The sequence below is a fragment of the Rhinopithecus bieti genome, unplaced genomic scaffold (genome assembly GCF_001698545.2).
Source record: "Rhinopithecus bieti isolate Rb0 unplaced genomic scaffold, ASM169854v2 scaffold_16691, whole genome shotgun sequence".
In the NCBI taxonomy this organism is placed as follows: Eukaryota; Metazoa; Chordata; class Mammalia; order Primates; family Cercopithecidae; genus Rhinopithecus; species Rhinopithecus bieti.
The window spans coordinates 33,871-54,221 of NW_016808599.1; the positions used below are offsets into that span (position 1 = coordinate 33,871).

Below are 20,351 nucleotides of genomic sequence, written 5' to 3' on the forward strand. Positions count from 1 at the left end.
ATCTGTATTTGAAAATAAAACATGTCTTTGTAGTGTTTATTCAGCAAGCAAAACAGAAAATTATGAATTTCTATGTATGCATGAAATATGCTTTGTAATGCATGTCAGTGTCTCAAATATGTTTATATATGATTGTTTTATGTAGTTTAAAAATACTCCATTATAATATTGGGACTTTAGACCATAGGATGCACAGCTTCTAGTCCCAGCTCTGCCACTAGGTATGCTGAAATTTCTTTACCTGTAAAATGAGGAAGTTGGACTAGATTCTTTCTAAAGCCCCTTGATATTTGTTCTACATTCCATGTTTCACTGTTTGATGAATTTTTACTACAGGAGTCCTTCTTCATTTTCAAGACCCAGCACTGCAGTTAAGTGACTTGTATTTTGTGGAACCCAAGTGGCTTTGTAAAATCATGGCACAGGTTGGTGTCTTTTATTTTTGTGGCACGGGGTTATGGTCAAAGCATAGAACAGATGGCGCCCAGAGCATTGAGCATTTCAGAGTTTGGGTTTAGTTAAGGCAGAAACTTTTGTGAATTTAGAAGACTGTGGAACATTTCACATAGAAGACTACTTGAAGAGCTTCATGGAAGAAGGAAAGATGTCTTGAGTTCACTTCCATGACTTGGTTTTCAAGCCACATACAGATGTTTGTATCACTCTGTCCCATGCTGCTTTACTAGATCCTGATGAGGTCATTGGTTTGGTTACTGAATTAGTCAATTGAACGAAGGCTTTATGGAAATCCTTGGGGTAAACACATAGAAGAAAATTGGGTTGCTGAGCCTGTGAAACCTCTGTCTAGATAACATGGAGGGGAGTTTTGACTGAAGTGAAATGATCTGAACTTTAAATGCTTACGATTTTGAAAACTTTGGATGGCGTTGGTTATAGCTGCTTTTTTCTTATATTTCACATGGAAAATGGTTTTTTCTCCGAATGATAATCCATTACCAGTGAGTTTAATTAGTTACAATAAACCATCTCTGTAGCTTTGACATAAAAGACCATTTGAGCAAAGCATACTACCTCAGGGCTTTTCAACGCCAGCATGATGACATTTTGGGCCAGATAATTCTTTGTTGCACATTGTTGCATGTTGGCAGCATTTTTGGACTTTATATTCTAGATGTAAGTAATATCCTCTAGCTGTGACAAGCAAAAATGTATCCAAACATTGCTAAATATTGCTTGGAGAATGTGAAAATGACCCTAGTTGAGAAACATTAAGCTTCTGATTTGTTGATGAGTAAAATTTATAGTTTTGCATGTGGCTGCCCGAGTCCCTAAAATTGTTATATATTTTTATATTAGAAATATCTCTTCCAATTAAACCATAAAGGTAATTAAATTCACTCAGACAGTCTTGAATAATTGTTCCTAAATTCCATCTAAGGAAAAAAAGGAAGCTATTGTGAAGAGAGAACTCAGTCGAGGCTAAATCCAGTACCATGAACTCGAGAGCATATTGAAACATTGCAATCAGTGATTGTTTGCAGTGTGCTAGTTACTGCTATTTTGGTAGGTATTTTTAAATTAGACTTTCAACCTTCTGCACATATGTCATGGATCGTGTGATTTTACTCAATTATTAAACGATAATGGAGACAGTAATGTGACCCAGAGCACTTACTCGAGCATCACCTTGACCGATGCTTCAGTCTCTTGTAATTAATTATTAGTTCTGTGAAATTTCTTAATGCATTAAGCTTTTGTTTACTTATTTTTTAAATAAGGAAAATAACAGTTGTCTTCTATATTGCCTCCCTAGTTCAGTGTAAGTGAGGGGTAAATGTTAGCCAATGTTATACTGGATCTATTTGGCAATTTAAAGAATGTTAATTAGGAAATTTTTAAAAATTCAGAACTGTAAAGAGGTACTCACGTAGTTTTGGAAAGTGTGTCATTTATGGGCACAAATAAAAAAGATGTGTAGGTAGCTGCATCCTGTACAGCAAAGGAAGTTTTAAATACATCCAGCAATTTTGTTGTCCTAGTTGGCGCATGGTAGCTATCAGGAGGTAACTCAACTCCGTTTAGTCAAGGAAACGCCATAGTTGCTCCCTAAAGTGATGTGTTTCCATGTCACTATGGAACACTTGAAATCGCACACATGTGAACATTAGGGTGGGCATATCTTGTACAGTAGAATAAGGAAGAAGTTTGCATCAGAATCCCCCTTTTAAGCAGATTTTCACTGTGACTGCAATAAAATTCCTAAAGATTTTGTGGAGTAATTAAGTTGAAAATCCATGAAAGTTCTTCTCATTAGCATAGTTATAAATATGATAACTTAAGTAAAATTAAGTTAATTTGAGCCACTCAAAGTTACTTTGAAAGACAGATTTAAAATGTCAATAAAATGATAATTTAAATTTCTTATTAACCTAAAAAAGAAGTACTATCATTTTTATTTATGCCAATAAATTGAAATATAATGTCATTTTCTCACTAAGGTTTAAAGGAAATGAAAGCTCTTAAATAATCAAGTGAAACCAAGAGCAACTTGTCTGACAGCTATTAGCAAAAATAAATAAGAGTATTCACCTTCATGAATCAAGGCAAGGGCATGAATAATTTCATGGTGCAGAAGCTCTAATGAGCCCACCCACTCTATGTGCCCCGAGCTGTAAGGTCACTAAACTTATTTTAAAAGGTACCATTAAGGCAGGGAGAAGCTTACAAGACTCATTTAACTGTATGATAAAAGAGATATGAAAGAGACCTATTGAATTCATCAGGTGGAACATTAAAAAGCTTATATGGCAATTTAACCTTGATAAAAATATATGGGAGAAATACAAAGGAATTTGGAAAATTCTCTGTCCTTGAATAAGGCATCAGTTAGCTATTCAGGTTGTGAGGTTGAAGGAATGTTAGGAGCTCTTTTAAAGATGATGAAGTCAAGATAATGTTGCAGATTTTATTCTTACGTAACAAACCCCCTCAAAACTTGGAGGCTTAAAATGTGAACAATTTATCATTTCTCATTCTTCTGTGGCTTGACTGGGCTCAGCTGCATGGTTCTGCTCCACACGGTATTGGCAAGGGTCATTCACTTGGCTTCATTCATTAAATTGAGCTGGAAAGTGCAAGAAAGGTACGTGCACGTTTTTGGAGTATTGGTGCTTCTCCATGTGGCCTATCATATGGCTAGGTTGGGCTTCCTCGTGGCGTGGTGATTACGGAGTAATTGGACATCTTTCATGGTGGCTGGTTACCAAGAGAAATGAAGCAGAATTTTTCTGTCCTCTTAAAGGCTAAGCCGAGGACTGGCAAAAATATTAATTCTGCTACATTCTAGTAACCAGAGAAACCACAAACCTACCTCAGAATAAAGGGGAAGGGAAATAGACTCCATATGGATAGCACCTGTGTATAGGGATAGAAATGATGTGTCCATCTTTGGAAACTTCTGCTGTAAATAGTGGTAGCATGCTATAGATCCACTAGGAAAGTCAAGCACAAACTCTTTAAAAAATAAATGTATCTTAGTAAAATAAATTAGAAAAACTAGATAATAATGGCTAACACCCATGAGGTTAATATGTGCTTTTCAAAGATTATCTCATGTAATTCTCACAGCAACCCTTCCAAATGATATTTTATTAACCCCTGTGATACAGATGAAGAAACTGATTGACAGAGAGGTTGAATAATTTACCCAATGGTACACATTCAGGAAGAGGTAGAGTTAGAATTTCAAACCAAGTCGTTTGACTCCAGGGCCTATGAGTTACGTTCATAGGGCTAATATTCAAATGAGAGAAAAGAAGTAATAAATAAACATATAATATGTTGAGTGGGTGCTACGAAGAAAATATGAAGTGTAGTTGGAGATGAGTTGTCAAAAAAAGGTCTTAGCACTTAAAAAACACTAAAAGAGCAAATAATTCTCTTTACCACCTGAATTGTAACAGCAATCTGGAATTGCTATAAAGTACACAACATGGGAGAAGTCTTAAACAACAGTTTTTATTATTTATAGGCCCATTGCACAGTGTCATTAAATACCAATATGTACAATCAATCATGCATTCATTGATTCAATAAATACTGTGCAAACAAAATAGAAATATAGAGATGGGTAAGACAAGTCCTTGGGCCTAAGGACTTTATAACCTGGTATTTCACTCAACTACATTATAGCATAAATAATGTTTGCTTCTGTTTAAGTATTCCTTGAACATTATAGATCTACCAAAGAAAATTAAATACAAACCTCTTTTTAAAGTGAATTTGTAAAGCAAAATAAATTGGAATGTATAGATAAATATGCTAAAATTTGTCATATGTACTTTGCGTGCTTTGCATGTGTTATTTCATTCTCAGGGCAATCTAAGACGATCACTTTTACTATCTCATTTTACAGAGAAGAAAGCTGTGCATTAAAGAAATCAAATACCTTTCCCAGGGTGACACAGCTAGTAGCAGAGCCTGGATTTGAATCTGGGTTCTGAGTTTTAACTGCCATGACAATGATCAAAGCTCAAAGTGTGATCTCTGTGTTAGAATCATCAGGGTTGCTCGCTAAAAAAGCCGATTCTCAGACCTCATCCCAGACCTACTGACCCAGACACTGCAAGTAGAATCCATCAAAATGCAGTAGTTACTTTGAGAATCATGAAACTCTACTACACCGTCTGTCTTCCTATTCATGGAAACCCTCTCCTAGTATATAAATGTGAAGTAATATTTCTGTTTCAAACCTGTATTGATAATTGTCTGGAAGATCATTTTCCTGGGAATATATTATTGATGAGACTGCAAAACAGAGGTGAAGTATTGGATTGATCTTTTCACTGAAGCTAGGGAAATATTGATGTTCATTGGTTCCAGAGAAGTTCAATGATTTCCGATCTGAGTTAACTCCCTTAATTTAACAATTTTTTTTTTTTTTTTTTTGAGAGTGAATGCCCCTCTGGGCTTCTAGGCCACATAGTTGCTAGAGAAATTAGGTACTTTGTTGCACTTGAAAACATTAAAATCTTTCTGAGCAAAGAGACCTAAAATGCTTTAAATTTGCAACATTTCAGAAAACAAATTCTAGTGATTATTTATGACTCAATCTTTCAGATTTTGACAGTGAAAGTGGAAGGTTGTCCAAAACACCCTAAGGGAATTATTTCACGTAGAGATGTGGAAAAATTTCTTTCGAAGAAAAGGAGATTTCCAAAGAACTACATGTCACAGTATTTTAAGCTCCTAGAAAAATTCCAGATTGCTTTGCCAATAGGAGAAGAATATTTGCTGGTTCCAAGCAGGTAAAGAAAACCTTAAAAAATAATTGCTACATGGAAATTCACTATCCTTTTAATTGTCAAAGTAACTGTAGTCTATAATAGATGTATTAAATAAATAAATAAATATATTTTGCTTCCAGTGTAAACTTTCTGCTGACATACTTATTTTGGAATGAAACATTGCATCTGACACTTTAAAGATATAGTAAAACTTATTTTATATATATAGTTACTAGTTGGCTTATCACTGTTTAAATTATTTAAGAAAGGTAAATAGTGGAGAGAAATGTGTGTGTATGTGTGGGTGTGTGCATCCCTGTTTGTGTATGTGTGTGTTCTTAAACAACACTGAGAGAGTTTATTAAGCAAGTTCTGAGAAGATAGTGAGTTTTCAACAGAATTTTAAAACCATTTATGGCATCACAGTGGATGCCTAAGTTTTAGCCTATACTATGGCTGTCCTACTCCTTTATAAGCAAGTGGGAAATGTTATAAAGTAATATGATGTTGAAATGTGCAAATTACATTGATTGATGGATGCAGCCAATTGTAAAAATAAATATACACCTTTTTTCTAGGACATGTATTTTTCAGGATTTATATAAAATTATATTTGTCTATGCATAACTAATTATAATAATTTATGTATTAGTGCACAGGGATTACCAAAAATATTTCATGCATCTACATCTGAGCATGCATTTGAATTGATTAATGACCTCTGAATTTTGGTGCAGGAAAACACGTAGTGAAACAATGTTACAAAAAGGCCACAGTTGCTTGGAATGGTTACCTTCATTGATTTTAAGCAGTAAAATCATTTGCTCAACATTTTTGGGTATTCTGTGAGGCTGTATAACCATAGTGTCCTTTTTCCTTTAGTTTGTCTGACCACAGGCCTGTGATAGAGCTTCCCCATTGTGAGAACTCTGAAATTATCATCCGACTATATGAAATGCCTTATTTCCCAATGGGATTTTGGTCGAGGTTAATCAATCGATTACTTGAGATTTCACCTTACATGCTTTCAGGGAGAGGTAAGTATTTAATGAAGACTTAATATTTAGAGAAATTAGGGAAATGGCATATGAAAAGTAATATGCCATTTTCTCAGAGTTTACTTGTTTGGAAGGCAGCTGAAGAATTAGAAAATACGCTCATAAAACCTTGGAGTAGGCAATGTAAAGATACACAAGCACATATAACCTCATCCAATTTGTCAGGAAGAAAATTCCTTAGGTGCTCACTCAGCTCTTGGCCATGATTACATTGTAGGGACTGTGATTATCTCTTTTCTGTTGCACAGCCACTAAGCCATTTACAAAAAAAAGAGCAAATCCGGTGTTTATAATCCTAACTCTTTCCTCTAAAATAAATAGAGACATTTTGGTACTCCAAAGGGAAAATACCATTTTGGGGATTAAAATTAACTTTACACAGGTGTTACAGGTTTCCAAAATAAACCTTACTTTGATTGGAATTAATCAACATATAGGTAGTTACATTGCATTAAAAAGTTCAGAAAGTTTTGGGTTTAGCACAATCAATTTCTTTTTGAAAATTATGAGGACTGATTTATGATTCTCTTTCTTCATCGGTTAAGCCTATTAAACTGCTTAACAGCATCAACCTGAAATGGGTCTTAATCTACAGGGGATTTAACTCGTTTTATTGTAAAGTTATGGATAAAATATTTAATAGATATGGATGAGGACTCATACCATTAACAACCCAATACTTTCTTTCAAAATGAATAGATCTGTATTACGATCACTTGTGGTGTATGCAGTAGATTTTTTCCCTTTAATTTAGGAAGTAGTTAATAAACAGCTCCATTTGGATCCACTTAAATTTCTTTTAGAACGAGCACTTCGCCCAAACAGAATGTATTGGCGACAAGGCATCTACTTAAATTGGTCTCCTGAAGCTTATTGTCTGGTAGGATCTGAAGTCTTAGACAATCACCCAGAGAGTTTCTTAAAAATTACAGTTCCTTCTTGTAGAAAAGGTAAGGAAATCAATTTAAATGCTTCAATTGTAACACTAAAGAAATCTAAACTTAAAAAAATATATGTATATAAACAAAAAACTTTTATCTTAAAGCTTTGTGACAGTATGAGGTTTAGACAAGACGTTGAGCTCTGTTTTCAATCATGTAGGCTGTATTCTTTTGGGCCAAGTTGTGGACCACATTGATTCTCTCATGGAGGAATGGTTTCCTGGGTTGCTGGAGATTGATATTTGTGGTGAAGGAGAAACTCTGTTGAAGAAATGGGCATTATATAGTTTTAATGATGGTGAGGAGCATCAAAAAATCTTACTTGATGACTTGATGAAGAAAGCAGAGGAAGGTATGTTTTGAAACAACTTGCAAATGCGTTTAAGTGATCCTTCAATACTTACAAAATGACTTTTATTAAATGTACATATTCTTATTCATAAGGGATGAGTTGAAAAATAGTATATTCAGTTATAGGGACTGTTCAGAAAACTGGATTATATTTATTATCAATAAAATCTTGTATCCTAGATTCAGAAAATGTTGATTTGAGGGTTTGAATGCTGGCTCATTGAGCAACATATCCTCATCTGTGAAATAGGAATACCAACCACATCTATCTCATAGAATTGTTATAAAGATTCAAATGGACAATACACGGATGCAATTGACCAACAAGTCTGCCATATAATAACAGCTTCAGCTTCATGAATGTGGCAAAAGCAGAGAATAGATAACTTTCTAGTCAGATGTCTGGTAGTCTGCAGCAGTTCAGAATTCTACAAGTGAACGTAGGAATAAAATTTTGAAATTCCAAGTAGATAGATAATTAAGTGAATCTTTAAAATGTTCTCAAATTTTCTAGAGAAATATAGGATTGGTTAGAAAGGGAGGGGTTAGAAATTATAGAAAATATTCCATTATTTTTTCATATCAAAACCACAGATTTATGTATCTCCTTAAATGTTGTTTTTATTTAAAAAAATGTTTTATTACTTTTCAGGAGATCTCTTAGTAAATCCAGATCAACCAAGGCTCACCATTCCAATATCTCAGATTGCCCCTGACTTGATTTTGGCTGACCTGCCTAGAAATATTATGTTGAATAATGATGAGCTGGAATTTGAACAAACTCCAGAGTTTCTCCTAGGTAATTTCTTTTTGTTAATTTGAGAATAAAATTAGGATGTATTTTCTCCTTATAATTTAGAAAATAGATCTCATAATTATATTGTCATAGATGTTTACTGTCTTCGTATATTTGTTATAATGTTTTTTATTTGGAATGATATATTTTAAAGGAATATCATGTTACAGATCTGGAATTTGCTTTGCACATAATCATGTAGACTAGGATCAAGATGAGGATGAGATTATCGTGAAAGCACAAATATTGATGAAACGTATCTTTGTATTTGCCTTAATTGCCAGGGATATGGGAGGCAAATAAGAAAGTTTTCAGGTGAGTTAAGTGAAGCAGCCATATTTTGTATTTAAAATGACAGAATAGGTAAAGGAAGCACACCTCAGTGTAGTCATAGCAGGGGTTTTATGACTGAGTGTGACAATGCTGAATTCTCATAGAAATATTCATAAAAGCCTTGAAATTAAAAGTCAGAAGTGTCACATGGTGATATACTCAAATTCTTTTTTTTTTTTTGGTATGCTGAACAATTTACATTTGTTGGTTCCATGAATTCAATCTGTTATTTTCAATAGAGTATGATGGAAAACATTGAATTCATGTAGCATGTTTAGGTGTTCATTGAGAAAAGGTGAAGTATGGTAACCATGTTCCAATATTCTCATTTGTATCTTGACTTCCTGGACCTGTCCTATCATTGTACATGGATTTTTAGGCCTAAAAGATGTTTTTAAAAAATGTTCATACACTTCAGAAGATGAAAAATGTATGCATTATAACTACTTTGGGAAAGAAGCAGTCAACATAAGATATGTTACTGTATGTTATTCCGTAGATTACATGTGTGGCTTCTCATGTCTCTCAGAATAAAAGCTAATGTCTTTACAAGGCCTGTGATGCCATGATCTATCTGACTCCTTGGTTATTGTTTGTTTGTTTTTTTTTTTTTAATATATTTTATAAAAATTTATTTTTTTAATTGACAAGTAAAAATTGTATATATTTATGGTATACAACATGATGTTTTGATATATGTATATGTTGTGGAATGGAGAAGTTTAGCTATTTAACATATACATTATCTCAAATACATATTTTTGTGGTGAGAAGTTTTAAAATCTACTCTAATAGCAATTTACAAGTATACAGTATGTTATTATTAACAGTAGGCTGACGTACTCAAGTTTTAAACATTCCAGAGAGTCATTGAGACAACTAAGAAATGCATTAGACTGATTTAATGTAAAACATTTAAAGACAAGTTTGACCTTACTTTGTTTAGTTTTTGTTGTTGTTGTGTGTATAAATTTAATTTTAATCAAATTACCCCAGAGATAATGCCTAAAATCTGTCAGTCAGGACATAATATTCTTAGCAAAAAATTGTCCAAAATTTGGGACATGATGTTTAAAGCTAAATAAACACCTTTATACCTTTCATATTGGCATTCATTGGGAAGTTTAGGATGAATTTAAATGCTTTGGAACTGAGGAAGTTAATGTATTAGTAATAGAGGATTAACACAAAATGCTAAATTGTCAATGCTGAATCCTACTACATTTTAATGAACTCCAAACTTCAAGGTATACAGGAAAGTACCAGACATAGTGCATCCTTCCTCTGAAGAAATCCCAAACTGTCAGACGCAGATCCCTAAAATATTTCTTTTTCCTGCATTAAAATGTGTTTCAGATGAATGGACACGTTTTGAGTAGTGTATGTGGAAACATCATTTACAAAGTCTGTTTAGTTGACCGGGTGTAGTAGCTCACTCCTGTAGTCCCAGCACTTTGGGAGACCAAGGCGGGTGGATCATGAAGTCAGGAGTTCAAGACCAACCTGACCAAGATGGTGAAACCTCGTCTCTACTAAAAATACAAAAAAAATTAGGCGGGTGTGGTGGCAGGTGCCTGTACTCTCAGCTACTCGGGAGGCTGAGGCAGAGAATTGCTTGAACCTGGGAGGTGAAGGTTGCAGTGAGCCGAGATTGTTCCACTGCACTCCAGCCTAGGTGACAGAGTGAGACTCTATCTCAAAAAACAAAAACAAAACAGAAACAAATAAACAAGTCTGTTTAGTTACACAGATAAGAAAATGTTTGTGATTACTCTCCCTTCTCTAGACCTATGTCCCATAAATCCATAAATCCCATGTTCATTTACAGAAAGCAGTCTAGATAGGAGTTTCTCAGTCTTTGAGCTGTTGCCATTTTGGCTGGGATGACTGTTACCGAGGTGAGGTGCATCGTAGGATGTTTGGCAGCATCTCTGGCCTCTACCCACTAGATGTCAGTAGTATCTCCCCTTCTTCCCTCAGGTGTGACAATCAAAATGTCTCCGGATGTTGCCAAAGATAAGGGGTGGGGTTGAGTACCCGTGATTTAACAAATTAGGTGCATCCTTCTAAAAACATTTTACAGGTAGAGACTCCAGCATCTTTATATCAGGGTAATCTGGAGAAGGTCATGCCTCTCTCCATTTTCCCTCTTCCCGTTTTTATTGTAGGGCAGCAGTACATTCAGGCTTTTTGAAAACTCTCTTTTTCCCAGATAGCAGTAATTATTATGCAGTGACTAATACGACCCACCTTAATAGATATGAATAGACTTGTTTTGTGAATATATTTTAAAATATAAATGTATGGGATTTTGTTCATGCATCTAGGAAGCTACAAGGTACATTTCCTCTTTGTGGAGCTATTTATTTTTCTGGAGAGCCAAGACAGGTACTTCCACTTCCGTGGTGTGATTTGAGGGATTAGGAAAATTTCCTTGCCTTCAGTTTTCCTTCCAACCTGGATATCACAAATGCACAATAGTAGTCCTTAACTTTATTTTTGTTCTCAGTCACCTGAAAGACATGACAATCCATACTCCATATTAATGCAGCAGTGATTCTCAAATAGAGAAGGGCTTTAAAAATTAGAAATCCCTACTCCATCTTGAAATTTTGATGTATCTCCTTAGAGTATGTTGCTTCTCTATGCTCCATTACAATTTCTCTTTATTGTTGATAGCTGTCCAGATTGAGGGGAAACAGAGCAAGATGCATCTATTGTATGTTTCCATCTCTCCGACCCGTTCTCTCCCTTTCCCCTCTACTTGCTTTCTTTCTCTTTTCCCTCTTCTGTTTACCCGATTCTATTTCTGATTCCAATATATAACAGTTTCCCCTGAAACTCTCTCAATACCAACAATCCTAACTAATGGTTTTAAAAAGTCAAATATTTATTAAGTACTGGAGGGATAGAGTGAGAGAATACCAAGACTGATAAGATGCAAATAATACTTTTAACATATTTACAATCTAGTAGAAATACAAGACATGCTCAAATGAGTTAATTATTTTAATATACTCTGTCTCTGAGCATAAAATATAATTATATATGCTCATTATAGATGTATAAAAAATAAACAAATAGGTAGAAGCTTTCCATAGATGTGTAATTTCACCACTTGGAAATTACAGGTTGTTATATTTTCTTATAGACTGTTTTGCGTGTATTCACTTATATCCATCAAGTGACTACATTTCAAGGCACTATATGAGAACCATAAATATTGTATAAACAGGATTTGCTGAATGTCGTTGGAGAGTAACAGTCCATGGGGCTGATTGTGGTCAGTTTCTGAGGCAGGCCTCTATTTCTTGGTATGTATTGGTCCCTATAGGCTTGATAAACTCCCTGGAGGTGGTGATGATGGAGTAGCAGAGCTCATCAAGGGTATGGAGGCTTGAAGGTACAAAGCATGCTCAGGAAATTTTGGCTATTCCGGTTTGTCTAGAGCACTTGTTCTCAACCTTACCTGCTCGTTACTAATTCTACTAAATATAGAATTAAAAGAAGAAAAAATCTGATGACTATTTTCTCTTGGGACTAATTAGATCAAAATCTTTGAACCTAGACATTAGTGTTTTAAAAAGTTCCTCAGATGTATTGTTCAGCCAGGACTGGGGCAGGGAAAGCTACTGAACTCGAGCCTTGAGAATGAGAAGAACAAGAAGAGAACTTTAAAAGGATTTAGGGGCCACAATATGACTGTGGAGCTGAATTTAGATTTAGTTTCATAGGCAACATGGAATAATTTGTGTTTGAGCAGGAGAGTGACACAATCAAAGTAGAATGATAGGAAAATTAATTTTGCAAGAGAGAGAGAATGAGTTGGAAGTAAGGAACTCAGGAGGCCTCTTGGGACTCAGCAGAAGGCTCTGAGGCCACCAAATGGGTGTGGTGATAGTGGAAATGGAGAGGAAGGGAATGTGAATGAGGCTACACAGTGAACTGCCAGTGTTAGCCGTGGGGTTAGACCAGAGCAAGAGTTAAAATGATTTGTCAATTTTAACTCTAGAAAGACCTCAAAAAGAGCTTTTGTCTTGTTATCATTAGCTATATGGAAGGTAGAATAAAAACTGGTTAGGAGAAAAGATAATAAATATGGCTTTTGATAGGCTGTGATTGAGTTGGAAGGGCATACCAGTGAAATATCCAACACAAAGTTAGAAGTGTAGAAGAGCACTTAGGAGGTGGCTATAAGTGAAAATGTGAAAATTATCTACGTTAGAGGGATAGATGAAGTCACAGAAGTGGATGACATAATTGAGCAGGTTGTATGTAGAGGAAAGATGAGAAGGTTGAGGACAAAATCTTTAGATGTATCTTTCTTGGAGTAGAAGGAAGAGGAAATGTTAAAGGAGATTTGATTCAATGAAACAAGTAGATCCGATTTCTATTCAAATATACAACAGATATAATTAAAACAGATATAATTTATTTAGTTTTTTTTTTGCTTGGACAAATTAAGTGCTTTGTATTTTCTTTTCAACAGGTGATGGCAGTTTTGGATCAGTTTATCGAGCAGCCTATGAAGGAGAAGAAGTGGCTGTGAAGATTTTTAATAAACACACATCACTTAGGCTGTTAAGACAAGTAAGAAATTCAGTAATATAATTATATTAAATTACACATTATTAATCTGCTGGAACTCTTATTTTGTGTACAGTTGTGAAAATGCAAAATAATGACCACATTTCTACTTGAGTTTAATTATGCAATTCTAGTTTGTCTTTTCTTTGCAGAATAGAAAGTTTTGTGTTATTTCTCCTGTTGAGAAACAAAGCACTATATTCTGAGAATCCTTACAATTGTGATACATAGTATGTTGTAAAAACTTTTGTAAGACTCACTTACCCTCCTCTTTTTACTTTAGAACCTTACTGAACCAAATGTGCTCCATGGATAAGTAGCCAGGCATTATCCGGGAGATTGTTAGAAATGTAGAAACTTGGGACTTTTCAGCGCCATGTTTTTGTCCCCGGTGCTCCACAGTAGTCAGACTCCTAGCTGCCTCCACTTGCTTCCAGACCTTGAAGCCTAGCAAGCTCCTGACTTCACCTTCTGTTTTCTTCAGAGTGTTTATCTTTTACATTTCTGGTCCAGGGAGAGAATAATTTTTATTTTTATTGAACATGACTTCTGTGTGTTCAGAGTGAAAGAAGAAGTTTAATGCATGACCTCACATTGCTAATTTGATTGAAGGTGAGAAATCTTAAACCAAAACTCTCACTGGTAAGCTTGCACCTTTCTTTTCTGGATTTATCCACTTCAGTAAGAACCGCTATTGATTACTTGCTACAAAGATGGAAAAGTCAGCACGCTTATCCTATTTCCTACTTCCTGTCCCTGCCCACTTCCTAAAATTTAAAATTGGTTAAATTAGTTTTCCTCATATATAACAATTATAACTTGGAATGATTTACAAAACTTTGGATTTTTTAGTACACCAACTCTAGACAGCATGTGGACTCCTTGCTATGTGAGATGAGGAAAATTACTGCCATTCTTTCTTCTCTTCCCATCACCTTCTCATGTCCCCTAATTTATTCTATTATTTTTATGTAGTGAAAGTTTATAACGTTTATATTCTGTTCTGTGCTTACAATTAAATTGTTCACATTTTGTCTATAGTTTGGTTCTGAGGACAAAACCAATAAATGCCATTTATATATATTTTTTATTTGTACAGAACCAAAATATTTCTACTTTTAGACAAAAAAATGCAACCTTCTGTCACTAACTTCTTTTCCTAATAGAATAGTAACATTCCAAATAACAAAGTCAAATGGATCCTCTATTGTTATGTATTTATCATCAATCTATAAAAATAAGGGCATATTTTAATTCAGGCCACATTTTTACCCTGATTTAAAAAAAAATTGTTTTTAGAGACGCAGTCTCACTAGGTTGACCAGGCTGGTCTGGAACTCCTGGCCTCAAGTGATCCTCCCACCTTAACCTTCTAAGTACCAGTGGTGATTTATTTTATGTAGCTTTTTGAGGTTTTCTGATTATATATATATATTTTTTAAAAAAACATACTTCAGGAAAAGATATATATTTTCATCATGCCTTCAGGTGTTTCTAAGTTCTTAATCATACAGTTTGTATAATAGAATCTACTTTCTTCTTGAAGACATTCATCATTCAGCACATGACTTACTGCTCTAAACAGGAGAGATGGATTTCTAGGCTGCTTGCACAGTGATTAATCTATGAGTTAGTTTCCTTGCCCTCTTTGATTATTCTCAATGTTTCTTGGATTCCATGCCTTCTCTTGGTTGAATTGTCCTTAGTTTTTGTTGAAGAATATCTTTGAGTAATTTTTTTAAGAAAAGGTGTTTGTAAAGTAAATGTTTGCAGTCCTTACATGTTAAAAATATCTTAATTTTGCCCTCCCATGTGGTGGATATGTTATCACACTTTATATTTTAGGAATCTAGTTTTGAAATAATTTTTCTTCAAAATTTGAAGAAAATTCCGATGATTTTTAATGCCCACTGTTGCTAATGAGAAGTCTGCAGTCAGTCATGTTTGCTCCTATCTAAGCTACCTTTAATTTCATTTTAAAAACTGAAAATTTGATCTTTTGAATTTCATTTGTTTTCAGTGTTCTGAACCTTCACAAGTATATGTTTGTGTGTAGGTTGTTTTTCATTCCATCTAATTCATTATTTTGTGAAAAATTGTCTTCTGTGTATTATCTTCTATTATTTATTATTTCCTCCCTAACTTTTATTAATCATTTTTATTGACAGCTACTATGTACCAGGTTAGGTGATAGGATATATAATATACATATAGTAGTAAGCTAAACCCAGTCAAGCCTCTCCTTCTCTGGAGCCTATATCTAGTTACTTATGATTCATTATTGCTTGCCATTGCTCCAAGAGTATATATTAGATGACAAGCCTTCTGGGTCTATCTCATCCATGTTTGAGTTCCCTCTTCAAGTTTTATCTATAATTTGTGTTACTTACTTGACTATCTCTTGCAGGTTTCTAGTTTGTTTTTCAGAATTGCCTCATCTATTATTTAGTTTTCTGCTGAATTTTGTTTTGATAATCATATTTTTCACTTCCAGCAATTCTTTCCATCGCCTCTCCTTGTTCTTTTGTAGCCATATTTTTGGGTGAAATATCCTCAAGTGTTTCTGTTCACATCAACTGGAATTTAATTTTTTGTATTACTTGCATTATTGCTGTTTTCTCTGAGGTCATTTGCTCTATGGGTTCACCTTGATCTTTCTCTTTAATATTGTTGGTTTTCCAAATTGAGTAGTTTTGGATGACTTCATATCTGTGAAGTGAGTACTGTATTGACTATTAAAGATAACTAGAATGGGCATTCTTCACATTTATGTAGGTTTGCTTGTTCAAGTTACCACTTTCTGAACAAGAAGGTAGACCATAGACTTTAAGGGCTGTGTACTGCTTAGGGATGCTCTGTTTTTAGGTTATGTGGGCAGGGATCACCAGGACTGCTGAGACCATACCTACCAAAGGAAGGCAGGCTAACGATAGTTGATGAGCTAAAAAAAAAAAAAAAGTAAACAAAAAAAACTCATAATGTTTTAATAAAGTTTATGAATTTGTATTGGGCCACATTCAAATGCATCCTGGGCCACATGTGGCCTGTGGGCCACGAGTTGGACAAGCTTGTTCTAGATACTTCAGACTCTGTTCTACATCTCTTCATAGATCAATAACTTGCTGCAATGAGCTTATCAGATAAATTATCTTCTTTTCATCCATAAAAAAAGTCATGGGAGGTACTCACTATAGGATTGGTTTATTCCAGTGACTCTGGCCAATTTTCTTTAAAATTCCTTTAACCTTGTTATATTGGTTTAATTTCTTCAGAATGACTTTTCCCATTGTGGTAAACTGGCTTCACAATTACTTATTCCAAGTACAGAAGAAAAGAGGGCACCTCTTTTGAGGACTTGCATTTCAAAGGAATCAAATGGCCTACATAATAACCCATTAAATAAATAAATGTCTCTCAGCCCCAGTTGAGTCACCTGTGCTTTTCTCAACAAGCACTGTGTTCAGGGCAATGCTCTGTGCTAATTGGCTTTAGGTCTCTGTTACCGAACTGATCACTGTGGCCCTGAGGGTGCTGTTACTTAGAATATTCTCACCTTTTCTGAGAGGCTGATGTTGGGGTCAGTTCTGCCTGAACTAAAGTCCATGGGCTGCATGGGTAAAGGTTTGAGTACCTCAGCAAATATCATGGTACTCTTACGAGGAAAGGAAGGGGAATATACACTGTTAGTTAACAGTGGTTACTCCTGTATTCTCTCTCGTTTAGATACTACTAGGGATTTATTTCCTTTTCTGAGTCTTTATTGACATTAGGAATGAGAGATAGAAACAGGGTGAGAGAGGAAGTAAAATTCAATGNTTTTCCTAATAGAATAGTAACATTCCAAATAACAAAGTCAAATGGATCCTCTATTGTTATGTATTTATCATCAATCTATAAAAATAAGGGCATATTTTAATTCAGGCCACATTTTACCCTGATTTAAAAAAAAATTGTTTTAGAGACGCAGTCTCACTAGGTTGACCAGGCTGGTCTGGAACTCCTGGCCTCAAGTGATCCTCCCACCTTAACCTTCTAAGTACCAGTGGTGATTTATTTTATGTAGCTTTTGAGGTTTTCTGATTATATATATATATTTTTTAAAAAAACATACTTCAGGAAAAGATATATATTTTCATCATGCCTTCAGGTGTTTCTAAGTTCTTAATCATACAGTTTGTATAATAGAATCTACTTTCTTCTTGAAGACATTCATCATTCAGCACATGACTTACTGCTCTAAACAGGAGAGATGGATTTCTAGGCTGCTTGCACAGTGATTAATCTATGAGTTAGTTTCCTTGCCCTCTTTGATTATTCTCAATGTTTCTTGGATTCCATGCCTTCTCTTGGTTGAATTGTCCTTAGTTTTGTTGAAGAATATCTTTGAGTAATTTTTTTAAGAAAAGGTGTTTGTAAAGTAAATGTTTGCAGTCCTTACATGTTAAAATATCTTAATTTTGCCCTCCCATGTGGTGGATATGTTATCACACTTTATATTTTAGGAATCTAGTTTTGAAATAATTTTCTTCAAAATTTGAAGAAAATTCCGATGATTTTAATGCCCACTGTTGCTAATGAGAAGTCTGCAGTCAGTCATGTTTGCTCCTATCTAAGCTACCTTTAATTTCATTTTAAAACTGAAAATTTGATCTTTTGAATTTCATTTGTTTTCAGTGTTCTGAACCTTCACAAGTATATGTTTGTGTGTAGGTTGTTTTCATTCCATCTAATTCATTATTTTGTGAAAATTGTCTTCTGTGTATTATCTTCTATTATTTATTATTTCCTCCCTAACTTTTATTAATCATTTTATTGACAGCTACTATGTACCAGGTTAGGTGATAGGATATATAATATACATATAGTAGTAAGCTAAACCCAGTCAAGCCTCTCCTTCTCTGGAGCCTATATCTAGTTACTTATGATTCATTATTGCTTGCCATTGCTCCAAGAGTATATATTAGATGACAAGCCTTCTGGGTCTATCTCATCCATGTTTGAGTTCCCTCTTCAAGTTTTATCTATAATTTGTGTTACTTACTTGACTATCTCTTGCAGGTTTCTAGTTTGTTTTCAGAATTGCCTCATCTATTATTTAGTTTTCTGCTGAATTTTGTTTTGATAATCATATTTTCACTTCCAGCAATTCTTTCCATCGCCTCTCCTTGTTCTTTTGTAGCCATATTTTGGGTGAAATATCCTCAAGTGTTTCTGTTCACATCAACTGGAATTTAATTTTTTGTATTACTTGCATTATTGCTGTTTTCTCTGAGGTCATTTGCTCTATGGGTTCACCTTGATCTTTCTCTTTAATATTGTTGGTTTTCCAAATTGAGTAGTTTTGGATGACTTCATATCTGTGAAGTGAGTACTGTATTGACTATTAAAGATAACTAGAATGGGCATTCTTCACATTTATGTAGGTTTGCTTGTTCAAGTTACCACTTTCTGAACAAGAAGGTAGACCATAGACTTTAAGGGCTGTGTACTGCTTAGGGATGCTCTGTTTTAGGTTATGTGGGCAGGGATCACCAGGACTGCTGAGACCATACCTACCAAAGGAAGGCAGGCTAACGATAGTTGATGAGCTAAAAAAAAAAAAAAAGTAAACAAAAAAAACTCATAATGTTTTAATAAAGTTTATGAATTTGTATTGGGCCACATTCAAATGCATCCTGGGCCACATGTGGCCTGTGGGCCACGAGTTGGACAAGCTTGTTCTAGATACTTCAGACTCTGTTCTACATCTCTTCATAGATCAATAACTTGCTGCAATGAGCTTATCAGATAAATTATCTTCTTTTCATCCATAAAAAAAGTCATGGGAGGTACTCACTATAGGATTGGTTTATTCCAGTGACTCTGGCCAATTTTCTTTAAAATTCCTTTAACCTTGTTATATTGGTTTAATTTCTTCAGAATGACTTTTCCCATTGTGGTAAACTGGCTTCACAATTACTTATTCCAAGTACAGAAGAAAAGAGGGCACCTCTTTTGAGGACTTGCATTTCAAAGGAATCAAATGGCCTACATAATAACCCATTAAATAAATAAATGTCTCTCAGCCCCAGTTGAGTCACCTGTGCTTTTCTCAACAAGCACTGTGTTCAGGGCAATGCTCTGTGCTAATTGGCTTTAGGTCTCTGTTACCGAACTGATCACTGTGGCCCTGAGGGTGCTGTTACTTAGAATATTCTCACCTTTTCTGAGAGGCTGATGTTGGGGTCAGTTCTGCCTGAACTAAAGTCCATGGGCTGCATGGGTAAAGGTTTGAGTACCTCAGCAAATATCATGGTACTCTTACGAGGAAAGGAAGGGGAATATACACTGTTAGTTAACAGTGGTTACTCCTGTATTCTCTCTCGTTTAGATACTACTAGGGATTTATTTCCTTTTCTGAGTCTTTATTGACATTAGGAATGAGAGATAGAAACAGGGTGAGAGAGGAAGTAAAATTCAATGCTAATTTTTCCATCTTATACCAGAACTCAACTGTATTTCTGGAATCTATATATCCTTACTTTTCCTTTGATTTATTACAAAAAAATTCTTAGTGGCTACACTAAAAATTTTGTAACCTTTAAAAAATACATAGTTACACTACTTCAGTTACTCTGAGTAATAGAAAATTTCATGTGTGTACAAAATATCCTGGGGGCATTTTAATTAGTAGTAACTACAGTCACACTGTAGTTCTAGAAGCAAATTAAACATTTTGCATATAGAAGCTTATCTGTGAAACAAATCTGGGACAATCTCTTTTAATGTGTAGGTAATTTGTTATATAAATTGATTTTTTAGCCTTGTTTGTTAGTTGTCAGCATGCATTTCAAATTTTACACAATGTATTTGGGGAACTCTGATGGAAGTCAGTACATTAAAAATGTCTACAGGGCCAATTAGTGTATAGGCAGGGAGGCAAATTAAGGGAATGGTGGAAGAAATTGAAAAAAAAAAAAAAAAAAAAAAAAAAAAACCAATGTGCAAAATGTGCTTCTTCTCTTAAAAAAAAAAAAAGAGAAAAAAAAAAAAAAAGGAG

At 34.6% G+C, this 20,351-nt stretch overlaps 1 protein-coding gene across 1 annotated transcript in view; it reads left to right on the forward strand.

Moving 5' to 3' along the window:
* LRRK2 (leucine rich repeat kinase 2) overlaps positions 1–20,351 on the forward strand; it is a gene marked incomplete at its 5' end in the record, with an annotated part of 83,808 nt that overhangs the window by 27,490 nt on the left and 35,967 nt on the right. The window contains 7 exons of the mRNA XM_017886920.1: positions 337–425; positions 5,080–5,267; positions 6,129–6,283; positions 7,108–7,254; positions 7,406–7,597; positions 8,249–8,395; positions 13,215–13,315. Coding sequence (XP_017742409.1) covers positions 337–425; positions 5,080–5,267; positions 6,129–6,283; positions 7,108–7,254; positions 7,406–7,597; positions 8,249–8,395; positions 13,215–13,315 — 1,019 coding nt within the window. The remainder of the gene's footprint in view (positions 1–336; positions 426–5,079; positions 5,268–6,128; positions 6,284–7,107; positions 7,255–7,405; positions 7,598–8,248; positions 8,396–13,214; positions 13,316–20,351) is intronic.